This window comes from Electrophorus electricus, chromosome 10, assembly GCF_013358815.1.
Source record: "Electrophorus electricus isolate fEleEle1 chromosome 10, fEleEle1.pri, whole genome shotgun sequence".
Lineage (NCBI taxonomy): Eukaryota > Metazoa > Chordata > Actinopteri > Gymnotiformes > Gymnotidae > Electrophorus > Electrophorus electricus.
This window is the reverse complement of record NC_049544.1, coordinates 8,962,410-8,982,062: the sequence shown is the minus strand read 5'-3', so window position 1 is coordinate 8,982,062 and position 19,653 is coordinate 8,962,410. Positions and strand designations below refer to the sequence as shown.

General features: G+C 45.4%; 1 protein-coding gene across 2 annotated transcripts in view; it reads left to right on the top strand.

The window, feature by feature from the left end:
- LOC113580839 (matrix metalloproteinase-16) overlaps positions 1-19,653 on the top strand; it is a 43,475-nt gene that overhangs the window by 986 nt on the left and 22,836 nt on the right. Inside the window, exons 2-5 of one of the 2 annotated variants that reach the window (XM_027015654.2) lie at positions 8,483-8,631; positions 9,176-9,190; positions 10,126-10,248; positions 14,577-14,881. In XM_027015654.2, the coding sequence (XP_026871455.2) occupies positions 8,483-8,631; positions 9,176-9,190; positions 10,126-10,248; positions 14,577-14,881 (592 nt within the window). The remainder of the gene's footprint in view (positions 1-8,482; positions 8,632-9,175; positions 9,191-10,125; positions 10,249-14,576; positions 14,882-19,653) is intronic. The other variant, XM_035530560.1, reaches the window with a different exon arrangement.

The window sequence follows — 19,653 nt, the reverse complement described above, 5'->3', positions numbered from 1 at the left end:
CCTCCACGTATGCATCAAAAAGTATACAAATTCATTCCATTCAATTAAGAAAAGCATAATTATGAGTACGTTAAGTCACATGCTGTCAGGAGCAAAATGTTTGATATACAGCATCAGAGGTTAGTGTAGTTTGCTGTCTAATACTGTACCATATGCTGTATAGACAACCCAGCACGCGTTACTTTGTGTCACTTTCCCAGCTGCTCCTCGTTGCTTAGTGTGTAGTCTTTAGTGCCGTGCACACAGGTTCATTCAGATATTGAAGAACAGCTAGATATTAATAGCTTGCAGTACACGTGGGTTAATGTATTTCTTCCTAAAACTTGTTTGTCCTTACCTAAAGTCAAGGCACCTATGCAAAGGCTATTCAAAACATATTCACTGACCCCTGGACACAATTTGGTTTTCTTTGTTTAATTTTGTTCTGTACAAAGCCCATAAAAGGGGCTCAGTTGTGCTTTTCTGTTGGTGTGACTCAATTCATGAGAGTGTGGAATAAATTAGCTTGATACAACTTGATATCCAGTCAGCAAACTCAGGCCAGTAACCGGAGAGGAATTGACAAATATCCTTGCAGATATTTTAAAGGTAACAGAGTGAGGTTATCATGATTCCTCTTTACCTTCTTTACTATTTACACAGGACAGAAGGTTTGGAATTGGTTTACAGTTACTGTTGACATGGGAGAGCAAGCTAGAAACGAAGAAACATGGCAGGGGCAATGGAACCATGTTGCATCCCAAAATGAACTAAGTAAGAGAACCAAGGCATCTGTTTCAGAATACGGTGTTTAAGTATGATGGAAGGGTTCCTCTGTTTCACAATAATAAACTTAATCTTTTCTCCCCTAAGTCTTTCAACGGTCCAAACAGTTTGGGGAACTGGATATTGAGACTCAGCAGCATGCATTCAGGCCTCCACACAAGATTTCTATTTCCAGAACCAAATGGGATAATATCTGGCCAAATTCCAAAGCTGAGGTCAAACTAATCTTATAGCAAAACATGCATCACCATTGTTTTTTCAATTATTAGAACTTTTTTAAAGAGATATAAAAGACAATATGTGTGCAAAAGGAGAATCTCAGATTCTCTGGTTTCTCACAAATTTTAAATCAGAGACTGTAGATCTTTTTTGCCAACTTTTAATAAATGCTTGCATGAATCAATGTTTAATCTGCAAAGACGAAGAGAGAGACATTGTTATGTACCTATGCACCACCACTCCTGTGGTGTTAAATGGAAGGTGGTTAAGCGCATTGTGGTTTATTGGCATGCTTCGGTTTATATGCTGCCTTGCTTTGATGGGGGTTCATCTTTGTTGATATGTTATATGGGCACATACAGAGAGAGAGAAAGGAAGAGTGTGGAAGAGAGAGGCAGGGAGTGTTTAGAGTTAAAGAGGTACAGGATCAGCCTGTGTCTTTTTTTGGACAGACAATAGGTCTGAGCTATTGTGAGGTTGCTGTCCTAGCCTGCTGTTGGTGGTGAGGCTGCAGTCTGGTGACATCCTGAGCCTCCAGAGGGGATGGAGGCTAGGGCTTTGGTGGAGCCACATGGCAAGCATGGACCCAGCTTGACCCCTTCCTCCACTCCTTCTCCTCCCTGTCTCCTCCACATACTTTCACACTTCTGTTGCTCTGCCTCACAGCTAAAAAGCCATTTTCTCAGATTAGTATACTTCTGCCATAATGCTGCTGACACATTTAATTTCATTTATTTTCTAATGGTCTTATTTCTTGTTTAAAATGGCCTCTCTTCCCAGTAGAGCTGAACTGTGTGTGTGTGTGTGTGTGTGTGTGTGTGTGTGTGTGTGTGTGTGTGTATTTCATTATTAATTGTGTGTGACGGACAAAGAAGGTATTAACTAGCGCACCAAATAGGCAAGAAGAAATGCTATGCAAGAATGCACAGGCAAAACTATTTGATATTATAAAAGTCAGAATTATTAAGAGGAGACAATGCATGCATAATCTTCTCATTCCACTTCTCTCTCTTGGACTTTCTGCAGACATTTCTGTCATACGAAAATGGCCAAGTATAACTCGAAACAACAGCAAAGTCATTTCTTTACAACATGGTTGATTGAACTCATGAGAATTGACAAAATGAAGTGGAAAAAAAAGTCCAGTGTTCTATTATTCACAGTCACTTGAGTCAGAGAGGCCTTTGTTTTAGGGTGTGGGGTTCTTTGTAGAGATTTTAATTTACCTTTTTCTGATGAAGTCACTGCATATTGCTGCATAGTTATTAAAAAAGCAATAATACTGTCACACTTGCTCAGCACCACTGCATGAGCAAAACCTAATCATAGTCTTCCAAAAGAAGCCTGTTGTCTCCACAATGACATATTTGACATAAATGTGAAGTGTTTGTCACTTTGTTCAGGACAATGCATATGCAGCTGTGCGTACGTGTGAATGGAGCTGAACAATGCATCTTCCTGTCTCTTCTATCCATAATGGCTGGGTGACGGAGTTGGAAGACAGTGCTGGGAGTGGGTGCTGGGAGTGGGAGCTTCCTCCTTTCACACCTTATCAGAATCTAAAAATGGCAGATCTCTTTGTTTGGGTAAGGCAATGTTTTGCATGAATGAGCTGAGATCTATTTTGTCTTTGCTGAGAGTCAGGTACAAAAGCCCGGTGTGAGTCACAGGGGTTTGGAGTGCAACAGATCTGTATACATATCTTACAAGCACACCATCACATGCATACTTTTCACATACACTTACAAACACACACATGCGCACACTTCCCATTCACTTACAAGCACAAATGCATGTAAACTTTTCACTGGACCACCTTGCCTTAGGTTCAGCTACCACAGGAAAAAAAAAAAACACCACCTCAAAGAGAATGCACAATCATGGGAGCTGAGCACAATCCAGGCTCATTCACTTTCCCTCTTTCAGAAGGCATTGATGTAGCATGGCATGCAGGGAGTTGCTACAGTAGCACCACAGAAGCCCAGCCCACTGGCCCTCCCAGCTTCTGCTTGATGAAGAGACCTGCTAGAGATCTCTCTCTGAATTATTAAAAAGCACCAGTGCAATGCCTGATGCTGATGTGGAGGCAGCCATGTCACCAACGGCAACATCAAACTCTTTTAAAGGGTCATGAATGAACAAAGTGTTTATTAGTTTTGCACTGTCACTCGTCTCTCTGTTTATATGATGTGGTGGGGGTTAGTGTCTTAAAGTTTATAGCTGGGAAATAAACTCTCTAGAGTGGTTCCCAAACAGAGACCCAGGGAACCCCCCAGGGCTGTGCTCTTTCATGTGTCACTCACGTGTGCTTCCTGTCTCCTGGTCTGCTGCTGAAAGTGATCACTGGTTATGTCAGACGTTCCTCCTGTAGTTTAACTGTGTTATGTGATGTAACTGAACCCTGTGATCTCAGGTCACCAAGCTAAGTTTTGGTTCTTGAGCAATGAAAGTGACGCTAGGTGCTGGAACCTGAGGCATTTAGCCACTCTGCAAGGGGCACATGTACATTCTGTTTCTATAGCGGGTAATCATGTACCATCAGCAATTCCACTGAGAGAGGGAGAAAGAGAGACAGAAACAGAAAGAAGGAGAATGAGACAAACAGAGAGAGAGAGAGAGAAAGAGAGACAAAAACACACAGAGAGAGAGGGAGAGATGTCCTGTGCTTGGTACAGCATGTTGTGTTCACACATGGCCTTTCTGACGTCAGCTTGGCTTTGCTGGGAGAACAGCTCTGTGTGGGCCCCTGGGGTAAATGCGATATGCCAGTCTGTTTACCTATGACACAGTCCTGCAGGATACTGAAGGATAGCATCAGGACAAAGCAGAGAAGATTTCTAATGAAAGATACATTTTTTTGTTTGCACTGTTTTCATCTCTTTGCCCCATAGCACGTTCTCTAATTTGGCAACTTTGCTATTTTCTATGCATTGCCAAGATTCATTCTCTCTCTCTCTCTCTCTCTCTCTCTCTCGATAGATGTTCAAAGACACTCTGAAAGCACTTGCGACTATTCAGTCTTTAATGTTGTTGACATCTCCGGTGGTGTGGAACAGAAGCACATGGGAACAGGAGACATTCTCAGCTCTCTTGACATGACATAGTGAGAGCATAGGGAAATGTCACCCTATGACAGTTTGTGGGGTTTCTACTGCATGGACTACTGTGCTACACTCACATAGAGTAGAAAAATTAATTTGACAAATTAATCCACACACTTGCATAAATGTAAAACTATTTTAAAGTAAACCACAGAAGTTTTTTAGCAGTTGAGACCTTAATCTAATAAGGCAGAAAGATGGAGAAGACTGGCATTCAGACTGCTACTTTCCAGGAAGGTGTGTGATGTGAGTCTTGCATTAAATTCATTACAAGGGCCATGGCGTTTCTTGACATTTGCCCAAAAGTGACACCAGTGGCTGAGCATGCAGAAAGATGGTTGTCATGGAGACCTTATGCACTCTTTGGGGGTCCTGCTGAATAATTTAGTGTGTGAGAGCAGAGAGATTGGCCTTACACACACGGGCACCTGCGCACACTAAGCTGAAGGCTCAGGTGATCAAGCGAAAGATCCCGCATGCCTGTCACACTGTGTTTAAAAATAAGGGCCACTAAATGCCAGGCTTTGAAAGTGTGTGTTTTGGGCCCTAGGGTGTACTTCCAAAACATCCACTGAGTCAGTCACTCCAGTGTACACTTGCTTAGTCATGCCACAACACCCAGACATACTGGGAAATCAGAATTAAGGCAGAAGGACGCATTCCAACAGGCACAAATGGAAAGTGTGCACTGGGCAAAGCCTCAGATGAACAAAGCACATAAGTGTGGCTTCCATAATCATATTAATTGAATATTCTTACCTCATTGAACCCCCTTGATCCTTTCTGTGCAAAACTAAGAGGCCAAATTATAGGGTTTCATTTTGCATCTTAAATCTGTTTGTGGATGACCTAAATTAGCCAGATACAATGGGCAATAGCATTGTGCTTCTTGCTCTCACAGACAACAGTTGTCTATTCATGTTGCCATGGCTACACCACTCCACAAAGAGCAACTCCTAGCTAATGACGTATTTTCATAGCTTTAAAGGTTCTGCACTGATGTTTCTGCTAGGCTAATTAATTTTCTTTTGGCCTGTTAGAAAACTGATCTAACCCATCTCTACAAGTTTACGCTACTTCAAGTGTTGGCTCGCTTTCGTCTTCAGCTGCTAAATCTTTGTCTTTACATTATGTAAAGACTCATCAAACTAAAGATAATGTCAATTCATCAAACTAAAAGACAACTGATTATAATCAATTAAAATTAGAATAAGAATACTGTGCAGTTACAATAAAACATTCTAATTCTAATGATACCTGTGATATACATTTGATTAGAAGCATGACGAGTTTGTTTTGGTTCTGGCGAGTTCATGTGAGGTTTTTGTTTTCTACTTTATATGTACATGGCACTTAACCTCCAGGTGTATTACCAATTATCTTTTTAGACATATTACACAGCTGAGTAGTGCAATCTTATTGAATCGAAATGGCACTGAATGATAGACACCTGGGCATGAAACAGCATTTACCTGCTTCATGTAGCTCAGCTGTCTTGTCCAGGCACAACAAAGACCACCATGCGTGTCATAGTAAAATAATAAAAAAGGAGAACTCTGGTGAACAGAACTTGGCCCTGGTGGCCTTCAAAGAGCAAAATCATCTGCTAGTCTCTCTCTCTCTCACCATTCCCCTCCCTTTGCTGCTTAATTGTGTTGAATTAAGGAGAAAAAGAAGGCAGAGATCAGACTCACTTATGGAGACTAATCGACGGCCTGGCATAAACCAGAGGGTGAACAGGTATAATGCTTGTCCAAGTGACTGACACATACTACTGGGACAAAGCACTGCAAAAGGTTATGTGGTTGTCAACCTGACTGTCCCAAGAGGCAAATTATTCACTCTACTCTCTGCCTGTGAGTCTGCACTACACTGGCCTCCCCTGGGTCCAACCCAAAACCTGCTGGAGTGGATTAAGGACTGCCAAAGTCCTTTTAAGAGGCTGGTCCTCCCATACCACAGACAGGATTTAACACAGTTTTGGGGATGAAAATCCCAAGTCCTCTAAAATATTCCATGTGGCAGTAGCAAACTGGGTCAGTGTACAGCCAGCAAGTGTGCCCTGCCATCTTCAGTTTGCTTTTGTTGACAGACTCCATCTTTCTCAGCCTCTCGGATTCTCAAAAGTTGTGAAACAGCATAGGCGAAGCCGTTTAAGGCACCTTTAGTTTATTAAGTGCCCCAGAAATACCCAAAACAAATAAAGAGAGCCCACGGCTACATAATTAAGCAGCCCAATGTCTAGACGCCGGTAGCTTACATCAGCGCATGCAAGAGGAAAGTTGCGCAACGTGACCAATATATGTAGTGCCTTCCTCCCGAACCATAAACAGTTGTTAACAATTCCGCTTCGCGGTGTTCCTCCATACTCTTCAGGTTTTCATAATTCCGCCCAATACTGTAAATGCCTGTATACTCAGCCGCTGAACCTGAACCAATTTTGATACGCCATCTACGGGCCACGACTCTGATTCCCTCGTACAGATAGAATTTTGCCCATGTCAAACAGGCTAGTGGAAAGCAAGGATGCCACGGGGGAAATCAGCTGAGGTCGCTAACAGTTTTGTTCTGTTTACTTAAAAGCACTCTGGCAGACTAAAGCAGTGCTCTTTTCCTTCTGTAATTTCTATTATTGTGGCAGAGGGCGAGCGGAGTGTAGGTTAGCGTTGTCACTCTCACGCCGTAATGGATTTACTCTTGTCGTAAGCATTGAGGGGAGAGCACGTGCACCGTCGCACCAAAGGCAGGGGAGGGGAAGAGAAAGCGAGACTGGAGCATGAGAATTATGTTGAGCGAATCTCTCACACTCGACCCAGTGGTAACATTTTTTTTCTGTCCTGGGTGAAATAAATTATTTTTTTGTCACACGTATGAGTTTTGCCTCTGGCAGAAGATTTCATGAGGAAGCACACTACTACCAATTATCTGCTACAGTGCATTAGGTCATTTTGTGGTTCAAATTAGCCAGCTGGGCAACTACATTGGGTTTGCGTCTCCTGATATTTGTGTAATTCTCACAAAGACATAAAGACATACTGAAGCCAGATTGACCTTATGTGATCGAGACTTGTGGATATTGGATAGGGGGGAGAAGAAAAACTTCCACACACGATTGACAGTTTTATTCATACATCGAGGATAAGTGATGATGCAAATGAGTATAGAACATATTTGAGTGTAGTTTTTGACAGTAGTTTTAAGTTTTTCTTCCATTCTATGTTGCTCAGATTTATGTGTTCAGAGTGTAGAATACAGCTGATGTCCAGTTCATACAGTTCTTCAAATGTTAGTAGACAATTGCTTTTTAAAAGCAGCCTGGAGGAAATATTTTAAATAATGTGTATGCCATCTTTTTTTATGATATCTTACTAAAAGTGGAAAACTAGTGATTCAGAACGTAATACCGTTGGACTACTTGAACCCAGACTAAATAAATTTGTTTATTCCTTTCTGTGTTTTGGGTCACTTATTCTCTAACTGTTCTGGCAAATGTCTAATAATTGCACAGTGGAATGTTTACTGTAGTTAATTTTCCTTGCTGCTGTCACATGTGCCTTGTGGCTGCTTTTTTGCATCAAATAACCCTCAATGCTCACAATATTGCTGATTTGTTCCTAGGTATGGCCTTCAATAAATTCTCTGTAGCTGTTGCTGTGTATAGGGCAACTCTTTGACTGTGTAAAAGCACAGTGAGAGTTTGGGGGAACCACATTCCTCTCACCAGTATGCCTGAGCCAACAGAAAGGCCACATATTGTACAGAATATTCAGATACATTTCTCAGGTGCAGATGATCCAGTGATGGCATCTTGCAGCACATGCATGTCACGGTAGAAGGGAAATCTGATACGATGCTTGTTAGTGTTTGGGAAATCAAAGTGAGTTATTTTATCCATGAGCTCCTGCCTGACTGATTGCCCTCCCACACTTTTGAGAGTACTGACCTGAGCAGCTGGAGCCCACCCAGCCAGAGAGCAGGTCTCTCCATATACACAAAGAGCCTTTTGGGATGTTACACATATAGTTCTGTGCTGACTGTACTACACTCCTCATGTGCTGAGCTGTGTGCTGGCAGGAAGCAGGCAGGTCAAATGGGCATATCTATTACGAACAGTAGCACTTGGGTTTATTGTTATAGTGTGTTCAAAGACCAGCCTCCAGACTGATAGAACGCAATATGGATTACCAATTTCCTTTAAGCTCTGACTTAAAACTAATTCAAAAGCTATGTCTGAGGTGCTAATGATGGCGATCAAACTAATTGCAGCAGTCTTCGACGAGACCTTCTCAACATTGATTATCTGTAGTGGTGTTAGTTTTGCACTTGCTAATGTGATGCTTGCTCCCACAGGCGATGCTGCTGACCTGCAGTTGACCTTTGAGTTCTGTCTCCTCCAGGCGTGGCTCCAGCGCTATGGCTACCTCCCCCCCACAGACCCCAGGATGTCTGTTCTGCGCTCGGCCCAAACGATGCAGTCTGCTATCGCTGCCATGCAGCGGCTGTACGGCCTCAACGTCACCGGTGCGCTCGACAAGAACACCATCGAGTGAGTAACACAGAATACATTACCCCCCGCCCCCCCCCCATCTCCTGAGCGCAGAGTTCCACAACCCTTGGCCTCTCAGCTCAGTTGCATGCTCCTCTAGATTAGGGTCCTTGTGCAGAGGGAACGGTGCAGGGGTTTGAGAGTGCCAGGGCTTGGCCTTTAGAACAGATGCACCTCTCCTATATGTTCAAAGGATATGACTGTGAACTTAGACTGACACAAAAAGCAAGGGATACATTTCTCTGTCTGTCTATCTATCTGTCAGTCTGTCTGTCTATCTATGCCTCCGTGTCAGCTGTGTACTTTTTATTAATAAGTTTGTGCATATTACCTGCTCTGCCTCCTTCAGTTTGCTTGGTAGGAGAAGGCCTAAACTGCTCAACAAACCATGGCATATTTACTTCCCAGCTCAGACGCGATGTGCTAAGTCTAATCAACGCCCTGCACAGTATGATGTTTCAGCAGATAACACCGTTTACCCCTCTAATATCTTAACTGTTGTGTGCCCTTTTGTTCCCTTTTTTGCTTCTGTGTAATGATGTAGCGCTAACACTATAAGGTGAGGCACTGATTCTTCTCTTGTGCATTTGTTATTTGATTCTTAGGGACTTTGTGTGTGTGTGGGGGGGGGGGGCTCGGTGTGTGAGAATGTGTAGCCGTTTATTAGTAATTAACAAATCTCACATGCATATAATGTGATAGGTATTTGATAGTCTTAATAGTAGATAGTCCTGCTTATATTATTTATTCAGTTTTTCCTTTCTCTCCTGCTCACCTTCTCTTTTTCTTCTCCTTTCTCCCTCTCTCTGTCTCTCTAACATATTTATGAGTGGGTTAGACAGAGAATTGCTTAAGCCTCCAGTTAGGATGAGGTCAGAGAGAAGGGTCCCACTCAAAGGCATATACCCACATTCACATAACTATGTCTACACATTCACACAAATCTACTGATATACACAAATCCCCCTGAGCTCTCCTGACACATTTACAATGAAATGCCTTTGGAAGATTTTTAAAATGCAGAGCACTCTATAACCTGTACACACACACACACAGACACACAGACACACACGTACGTATAATGCAGCTTCTGAAAGAGATTTGACTCTCTCATTTCCACCTGTCAGAAGACCGGCTTAGATGTGGAGGACTTAGATGTTGTGCTTCATATTCGTGGCCCAGCACTTCAATGCTGGCCAGGGCACTGAGGAAGTCTTGCAGTGTTTCTGAATAAAGCTTTTGTACTTGCTATTCCTCAAACATATGCAGATTTGTAGGCCCTAAGCAATGTGTGTGGAATATGAAATACACTACCTAAGAAATTTCCTTAATTAGGAGTTTTGTATGTTAATGGGTACAGGCAGAATGAAAAGTTGAGCACTGGTGGTGTGTTAGTAATCCAGGCCTCTGTCTCTCTTTCTGTCTCTCTGTCTCTGTCTATCTCTCTCTCTCGGTGTGTGTGTGTGTGTGTGTGTGTGTGTGTGTGTGCTGTAGCTGGATGAAGAAGCCCCGGTGTGGTGTACCAGACCAGCTCGGTGGTGCCTCAAAATTCAGCGTACGAAAACGACGCTATGCCCTCACAGGACAAAAGTGGCAGCACAAACACATTACATACAGGTAGGACAAGGAGCCTGATCCTCTGTATGCGTGTATGTGTGTGTAATTGCATGTCTCTGATGTATTAATGCAAGTATGTGAGGCTAACCTCCACCAAACCACCATGGTTTTACATCGATGCTGCTGGGCCTGTGAAGGCTATATTCAACAGCAGATGTAATGCCCCATGTTTGTATGGGCTAATCAGCAGCAGTGCTGGACTAATTAGGCAGCAGTTTCTCTCTCCTCTCCTTTCTGTCGCCCAAACATCTAGACCTTCTCTCGCCCCCTTTAATCACCTTCTTCAACATTCTTAATCCCCACTGGCTTCTCTCTCTCTCTTTCTCTCTCTCGCTCTCTCTCTATGTAACTTGATGGAACCTGGTGGCAAAATGGGGTGTGGGTGGGTGTTTACCTGTGCAGTCTTCTAGTTGGGTGGAGCAGATGGGCAGGCAGATGCTTCTCTTTGGTGCTAAAATATGCCATCTTTAGTGCACCTAGTCTGAACCTACATGCAGAGGAGCCCTCCCTGACCACCTCATTACGGCTGTCCACTCCACATCAGTCTCCTTGCAAACCACTTTTTTCTCTTTTTTAAAAAACAATGTATATGCTATGGATATTTAAGTGTTAAAAATAATAATGTATCAGTCTATTACATTACTTTAAGTTATATTCTGTGCAGATTTCAATTGTCTTCAGCAATACATGAGATTTTGCCTTTATGGAGGTTAAGGTGTGCCTTCATATGTTACCGTGTGTGTGTGTGTGTGTGTGTGTGTGTGTGCACTTGCACTTGCGCTTAATTGTAGAGTGTTCAGCTGCAGGGTGCTGGTAATTAGCCCAGTTTTCCTGCAGTACATAGTCTCAGCATAGCCAGAGCTTTTCGTAATTACCTACCTCCAGAATGCAGCTAAGGAACATGAACACACCATACACACACCTGTATGAGCAGGAGTGTTGGAGATGAGCTGCTACTCTCTCTGTGAGTCTGCTGCATACACAGGATACCTGGAAAGTGCTTAAAGGAGAAAGGTTGTATTCTTCTTTGTTGCAGCTGAGCTAGCACTTTGGGCAGTTTGATTCCACAACTAATATTTTCCAACATTCAGATGGGGTCATTTATTTTACAAGTCTTTTAGATTAAATCACAAGTATTCACTTCTTACAATATATAAACCTGTTCGATAGCTGTAGAAGCAGTGAGAAGGAGGAGACAGATAAGTTTGCTTCTCCTTGTCATTTTCAAGATAAAATTCAGTCTACAACACCCTTGTGTGCCTGCATCAGATAGCTTTGCTACCAGCAGAGCTCAGTACAGAAGTGGCCCAGCAAGCTCATGTGGAATGGAGCCAAGCTGAAGTGCACATCGTAGCCCTGCAGGGCTAAGATCAGGCCAGGCTCCGCCAGCACCATGGCTGACAGACCGAAGGCAGGAGGGGGCAGCTCTTCAGCAGGGGATCTTCCAGTTCAACCAATCCCAATGACACCTCACAGAGGCAGTCGAGCTTTCATGAGTAGCCCTTCTGTGCCCTCCTTCCTCCCTCCTTTGATTTTCTGCACGTAAAGCTTTGGCCGGTGTGGGGGATGGCTGATCACTGATTATGATTTCTGTGAACTGCTGCCAGTATAAGGGTCAGGCCAGATGCTGATCTAGCAGCTTATGGGTGTTTGCCAATTACCCACTCGCCTTCCTCCCAGCGGTCTCTTTTTCCTACAAGCTCGGGTCCTCTGCCAGAGGCCTGGGAGCTTGAGGGTCCTGTGTAGAATCTTTCCAGGACTGCACTCTTCTGGATGGAGATCTTGGATGCTGTTCCTGCGATTTGCTGAAGCCACTCTCCTAGTTTTGGGGTCAAGCCCCTAGTGCTCTGATTACCACAGGTACCACTGCCTGCTTCACCTTCCACATCTTTTCCAGCTTTTCTCTCAGCCTTTGGTATTTTTTTTTAGCTTTTCTTGTTCCTTGATACTGATGTTGCCATCACTTGGGATTGCTACACCTATCACTACGGTCCTCCTCTGCTCTTTGTCCAACACTACTGTGTCCCATTACCATTTTGTCAGTCTGGATTTAGAAGTCCCATAGGATCTTGGGTCATTCTCCACCACCTTCAGGGGTGTGTCCCACTTTGAACTTTCAGCCCGTACTCGGCATAGATGTTTCTGTATACTGTGCCAGCCATTACGCTCTGCCTGCTAGCATTTTGCATCCCGCTGTTATGTGCTGGATTGTCTCAGAGGCATCTTTGTGCTGCCTGCATCTGGGGTCCTGCCTGGTGTGGTAGATACCAGCCTCTATTGATCTTGTATTTAGAGCTTGTTCCTGTGCTGCCATAATTAGTGCCTCTGTGCTGCCTTTCAGTCCAGCCTTTTACAGACATTGGTAGGACTTCTCCGTATTATCCACTTCCACTTTGTGCTGGTGGTACATACCGCGCAGGGGTTTATCCTCCAATGATGGTTTCTGCTCCTCCTCATTCCCTTCCTCCTTGGGTTTCTCTTGTCTGAGGTACTTTCTAAGCACTCCATCACTTAGGGCCATTATCCTAGTGTACTCTTAAATCTTGGTTGTGTCCTGGATAGTGGCTCTGACACTCACTAGTCCTTGCCCCCCCCCCCCCCTTCTGCTTAGTGTACAGTCTCAGAGTGCTGGATGAACCCCTCTCTGTATTGTGAGGAGTTTTCTTTCAATTCTGGCATACAGTTAGATGTCATCCATGTAGAGGAGGTGGCTGAAGGATATTCCATTTTGTAGCTGGTATCCATAGCCAATCTTGGAGATGATTTCACTGAGGTGGTTCAGGCCTATGTAGAACAGCTGCAGGGACAGGGCTTCTCCTTGATAAGTCCCACAGTTAATGGTGATTCCAAACAAATAGCTTAAGATGGCCTCTAGGGTTGTCTCCCATAGCCCCACTGAGTTCTTGATGAAAGCTCTTAGAGTCCAGGATAGTCAGCCCAGGCAGTTGGTTTATTTGGTCTTACAGTAGCTGATGTTTGTCTCCTCTGGTGTTTTTTTCCAATGCCTTTCTTGGCCCCGCTCATGCACTTAGCCATGTACTTAGCCATGTACTTAGCCATGTACTGAGCCATGTACTGAGCCATGTACTGAGCCATGTACTGAGCCATGTACTGAGCCATGTACTGAGCCATGTACTGAGCCATGTACTGAGCCATGTACTGAGCCATGTACTGAGCCATGTACTGAGCCATGTACTGAGCCATGTACTGAGCCATGTACTGAGCCTACTAATCTTAGCCGCAGTGATGCATGGCAGGAGCATCCATATTGTAAAAGAAGGCAGGTTTTCGGCTGGACATTGGACGCGCGCGCGCGCGCGCGTGTGTGTGTGTGTGTTTGTGTGTGTGTTTGTGTGTGTGTGTGTGTGTGTGTGTGTGTGTGTGTGTGTGTGTGTGTGTGTGTGTGTGTGTGAGAGAGAGAGAGAGAGAGAGAGAGAGAGAGAGAGAGAGAGAGAGAGAGAGAGAGAGAGAGAGAGAGAGAGAGAGAGAGAGAGGATGAGAGAGAGGATGAGAGAGAGGATGAGAGAGAGGATGAGAGAGAGGATGAGAGAGAGAGGGAGAGAGATGATGAGAGAGAATGATGTAGTAAGATGAAATTACATGGTGATATGAGATATTGATTTGACTCAATATTACATACCAGAAAAGGCTAGTACATTCTTTAAAATAGTCACATATTTCAAAAGCTGTGCTTAGGTCTGTGAATAAAGTTCTGCAGTAACACCACTGTGAACCACTGTGACCATAAACTGCTCTGAAACAGGACCAAGGGAGCTCTACTGGCTAAGATATACAGTCTTTCCAGGTTTACTTGTAAACTTAATAAATCCACTCACTTAAAGCACCAATAGATTATGAAGGATGCTGGAAATTGAATTGAAAGTATTTGGCTTATTTCAGCCTTAAAAAAGACCTGGAAGGGGTTTGAAAATTGCCGAGTCTGTCTGTGTGGGCTGAAGCAGTGAGCTGTTGATAATCCTTAATTAGAAAATAAATTCCAGCCACAGGACGTTCTGCAGTGCTCTCAACACCTGCAGCCCCTTCCCACAACAGCAGGAGTCTCCCGCAGCCTGTGTCAAGCTCCTCTCATCAGGAGTCCTCAGAAGTGCTGTCATCTACGCCGAACTCATGCGGGACCTCATGCTGGTTTCTGCCACTGTGCTGCATTAGCTTGCTGTTGGCTGTGTGCTGCTGTCCTACCCAACGATACTGCTGATGGATATCAAGCAGCTGATGGCCTAGAGCCACAGTGTCAACATGAAGGATGAGGGGTTTCTCCATTTGTCATTGGCCTTTCTGACCAGTTGCCTCTCTTCTGCCTGTTCCAGTATAAAGAACGTCACACCCAAGGTGGGAGCGGAGGAGACCCATGATGCCATCCGGCGGGCATTCGAGGTGTGGCAGAACGTGACGCCCCTCCGCTTCGAAGCAGTTCCCTACAGTGAGCTGGAACGCAGTAAGAGGGACGTGGACATTACCATAATATTTGCCTCGGGTTTCCACGGAGACAGCTCACCCTTCGATGGCGAGGGCGGCTTTCTGGCGCACGCCTACTTCCCCGGGCCGGGCATTGGGGGAGACACCCACTTTGACTCAGATGAGCCCTGGACACTGGGGAACCCCAACCATGATGGTAAGCAATGATGCTGAGGGATTTGTGCCTCTGGTCTCTGGCATTATACTGTAAGCCTTATGCAGGAATAATTCATATATATCTGCTCTTAAGAAGCGTGTTTCCGATGTCCCTATTCTACTGGTCTGTGTCCCAGATGTCCCTATTGTGCAGTGCGCTCATAAAAGCAATTGTCTAAGATATTGGATATTACACTGCTGAAAAACCTACCCCTGAGGCAGGATGTGTTACACTGTGTCTTGTCAGCACTGGTATGTAAGGATAACAAATTTCAAAAGGAGACATACAAAAGCCTACAGGAGCACCCACATAGCCATCCATATATAATAGCAATTATCTCTGGAGTTTTAGTGTGCATTGTAATTCAGTGCACACTGCAGTATAATTTGCAACAGTACTTCAAATAAATAACAATTGTCACGTGTAAGTTCAACACTTGAACTTGCACTAAGGAAATCTAATAAAGTCATTTAGGTCTGTGTTATAGGTAGCAGCAGAGCTGAATGGATGCTGAGGTGCCCTGCATTGTAGGCCTTGATATGGTAGTAAAGATTTACCCTATGGCTTGGTGGAAGAGGTCTATGAAAGCTATCAATGATAATGAGCTAGAGAGGTGGCAGTCAGCTCCCCAGTGATTCATCTACTCTATCCGTCCATCCATCCATCTATCCGTCCATCCATCCATCCATCCGTCCATCCATCCATCCATCCATCGATGTGGCTGATTTTAGACATCCAGCTTAGAACCTGCTGAAGACATGGAATTATGCATTAGACTGAATTATACATCCAATGAAAGAAAGAAAAAAGCATGATGTTGAGCAGGGGTACACGCATGCATACATCATCTGAGACAGTAGCTGGGAGGGTGTGTGGCTATCGTGGTTGTTAGGAGGGTATGTGATAGTTGGGTGCGAGTGTGTGCGGCTGTGACAGTGGGATGTTTGTGTGTGTGTGTGTGTGTTCCATGAATGTGTGTGTGCTGTAGTGTTCTGCTCTGCATGGCATACGGAGACGTGTAAAGGACAACCGGCAGGGGACCGGGGAACGGAATCTGGAAGGCTTAATGTACTGTTTCACCATGGCGTTCAGCTCCACAAACACACACAGAGCTCCTAGCACACACTCCACAAGTAACAAGGAATTGTTGCCCAGAATAAGTGTGTGTGTGAGTGTGTGTGCAGAAGAAACAGTGTCAAAGAAAGACAAAAGCAGAGAGAGTGAGCAGTGTGAATTGAGGGTTTGGATGCCTCACGCTCTGAGTTCTTGAATGATCAGCCTGGTTCAATTAGTTTGGACAAGATCAAACAAGCTCTTTGAATGGCTCTTTATGCCTGTGTTGTCATAGCTTAGAGATGTAATGTTTCTGCTCTATTTAAGAAATTAATGCTCTGTGTTGCTTTATCTAAGAGTGGCTATCTCTACCTCTACCTCTGAGCTTCCTTTATACATGATTGACTGGATAACAAACATCAGGGTGAATACTACTGACCCATGTGTTCCTGCGTTTATATTGTCAACCTTAGTTGCCAAAGCTTTCTGCTCTATACAGTATTTTAAAACAGATCAGACACACCACTTCACTCCTGTTCCACTGAAGCCACTCCTCCACTACACTCTCCACCTTTCATCTTTCATGGCCATTTCTAATTTATTTAACCAGTCATCAGCCCTCTTCTCATGTTCCCAACATCTGTGAGAGCGTCACTCTTCTCCTTTGTTCCACTCTTTCCTGTGAATCACTTCTCTTTCCCTTTGGTCTCCAGCTGCAGCCATTCAGCTCTTTGTTACTGTACATTAGTGGACCCAGTACTGGTACTCTCCCATCCAGCTCTGCCTTAAGCTTGCACTCATAAGGCCTCTCTCACTACCTGTGTGCAGAGCAGGAGTCAGGAAAAGAGAGGACATCTGATCATATCTGCGCTCTCTCTCTCTCTCTCTCTCTCTCTCTCTCTCTCTCTCTCTCACCCTCTACCCACTCATTCTCTGTTACATCAGATCACTTACCTTCTTTGTATTATGTTCTTCTTTTATACACACAGACACACAATCACACTTTCCTGTTGCTTCCTAGGGAAGCGACAGGCCATTGCTGAGTATGTTTTGGTTGTGGGATTTTGGCCTCCTCTTCCACCCCTTGCCAGGGCCGCATGGGTCTCTGCCTCCCGCATCCCCCAAGGCAGCCAGCAGCGCTCCGTCTCCACCTCAGCCAGCTCCACCCAGCCCTGCTTTTTCCTCCACCCTGCTTTCAGATTATCAGCCATCTCCCTCTTCTCTCAGTCCTACCACAGTCGCAGTGCTAGTCACCCTCAGCCTCCCAAAGTCTGCACACACACAGGTGTGCACGTGCATGCATCTACAAACTCTGCCTCACCCTGCAAGCATGCAAAACCAAACAGCAGGGGATGAGCAGTGCTGGAAATGGGTCAGGATAATAATGTTTAAACCACAAAATGGCTCTTATGCTGTGAGGATCAGGAGGAGTGGGTCACACTTAACAAGATAATATGTCTCGGCTATGAGAACATGACACACATCTCACACAAACAGCCCTTTGTTCTCATGTCTCTTTCACACCCTTGTTCTTTTCCCCAAGTGTCTTTGCACTATGATTTCTACCCAGTCAAAACCTCCCTTAGGAGTAGACAGAAAGCACAGGGCAAGCTTGTGTGTGTGTGTGTGTCAGAAAGAGATAGATGGTTTAAAGGGAGCAGTACCCAGGAATGGTCTAGCAAAGCTGTGAGTTTTCAGAGAATGGTTCAAAATTAGCTATAATTACTGCCTATTTTCAGGCAGCAGAAATGAGAACAGTGTCTTTCTACAGTGCAAATATTTGACATGATAGTATATCCCTTGGGCTCAGCCTCGAATCTGTCACAGGCAGAGTCCTAGCTTTGAAAATGCCTGTAGTGAATGAAGCTAGTGAAAAAGGGACAGAGAGAGGGATGGAGAGTGAAGGAGAATTCCTCTGCTTGGACAAGCAGGCATGCTAGGCAGCAGATGTGTTAAGTATGCCTTCTGTTTATGGTGCGGCAGAAAGCCCGTCAGCATGGCACCACACCACCACATTACACCCCAACACCAGATAAGAAGGAATGGCTCCAGCAGCATTGGTAATGCCCCTGGACTGACATATAAGGTCATAATTTCGGCAGATTTTCATAGCTCTAAAAGATGTTAGTGATAGCATCAGTTGTAGTGTGGAAAGAAAAAATTAGGTTCATGTGTTTAAACTCCTACAGGAAGTGAATGTCCATGGTGATGTTTTCTCTCCCTCATGTAATTGGACATGGGGGTTAGGAAAACAATACAGGAGCAAAAAAAAATAAAAATACAAAGAATGTGTCCATATATTGATGCCTGACATTCTCAAAGCCTGATGATAACTGGAGATCTATGTAACCACTGCAAACTCTGGCTTTCAAATGACTCAAATGGTAGTGCATGACAGCCTACCATCCCAGCTGTTCTTTGGTGATATTTTTTGGAAAGCTTGTTCTCCTTCCCTGGTGCTGGAGAGTTGGGACCCTGGGCCTGCCTCTTGACCCAGGCCAGGGTGCTGTTCACTCATGCCTGGCCCTCAGCTGCAGCTCCCAGCCGCAGGCAACGTGTGTGGAGTCGTCACGGCTGCTTGGAGCAACATATGGTGTCCTTGTGGTGCAAACTCATTCCCCTCAGAGGAGGGTGATTGGCAGTATGTGTGCCTGATAAGACACAGTTCTCCTTTAACTGCAGGAGCAAAAGGTCTTATTTATTCACTGGCTGCATGGACCCGATAGCTATCAGAGAAAGGGAAGAGAGGGGGGAAGGGGGGGGTGAAGAGAGAGGGAGGGGGGAAGAGAGAGAGGGAGAGAGAGGTGGAAGAAAAAGGGAGGAGGAAGAGAGGGGGAGGGAGGGGGAAGATGGAGAGGGGGAATAAGGGGTGGTGAGAGAGAGAGAAAGGGAAGAAGTGGGGAGGGGGAAGAATGGGGGGAAGGAGGAAGTGAGTGAGGGGGAAGAAGGGAAGGGGGGCAGAGATGGGGGGAAGGAGGAAGTGAGTGAGGGGGGAAGAAGGGAAGGGGGCAGAGATGGGGGAAGGAGGAAGTGAGTGAGGGGGGAAGAAGGGAAGGGGGGCAGAGATGGGGGAAGGAGGAAGTGAGTGAGGGGGGAAGAAGGGAAGGGGGCAGAGATGGGGGGAAGGAGGAAGTGAGTGAGGGGGGAAGAAGGGAAGGGGGGCAGAGATGGGGAGGGAGAGGGGGAAGAGAGAGGGAGAGATGGGAGAGGGGAAGAGAGCGAGGGGGAAGAAGGGGGGAGAGAGAGAGAAAGAGAAGAAGTGGGGGGGAAGAAGGGGGAGAAAGGGAAGAGAGAGAGGTGGGAGAGGGAGGGGGGGAAGAAGGGAAGGGGGGCAGAGATGGGGAGGGAGAGGGGGAAGAGAGAGGGAGAGATGGGAGAGGGGAAGAGAGCGAGGGGGAAGAAAGGAAGGGGGGCAGAGATGGGGGAAGGAGGAAGTGAGTGAGGGGGGAAGAAGGGAAGAGGGGCAGAGATGGGGGAAGGAGGAAGTGAGTGAGGGGGGAAGAAGGGAAGGGGGGCAGAGATGGGGGAAGGAGGAAGTGAGTGAGGGGGGAAGAAGGGAAGGGGGCAGAGATGGGGGGAAGGAGGAAGTGAGTGAGGGGGGAAGAAGGGAAGGGGGGCAGAGATGGGGGAAGGAGGAAGTGAGTGAGGGGGGAAGAAGGGAAGGGGGCAGAGATGGGGGGAAGGAGGAAGTGAGTGAGGGGGGAAGAAGGGAAGGGGGG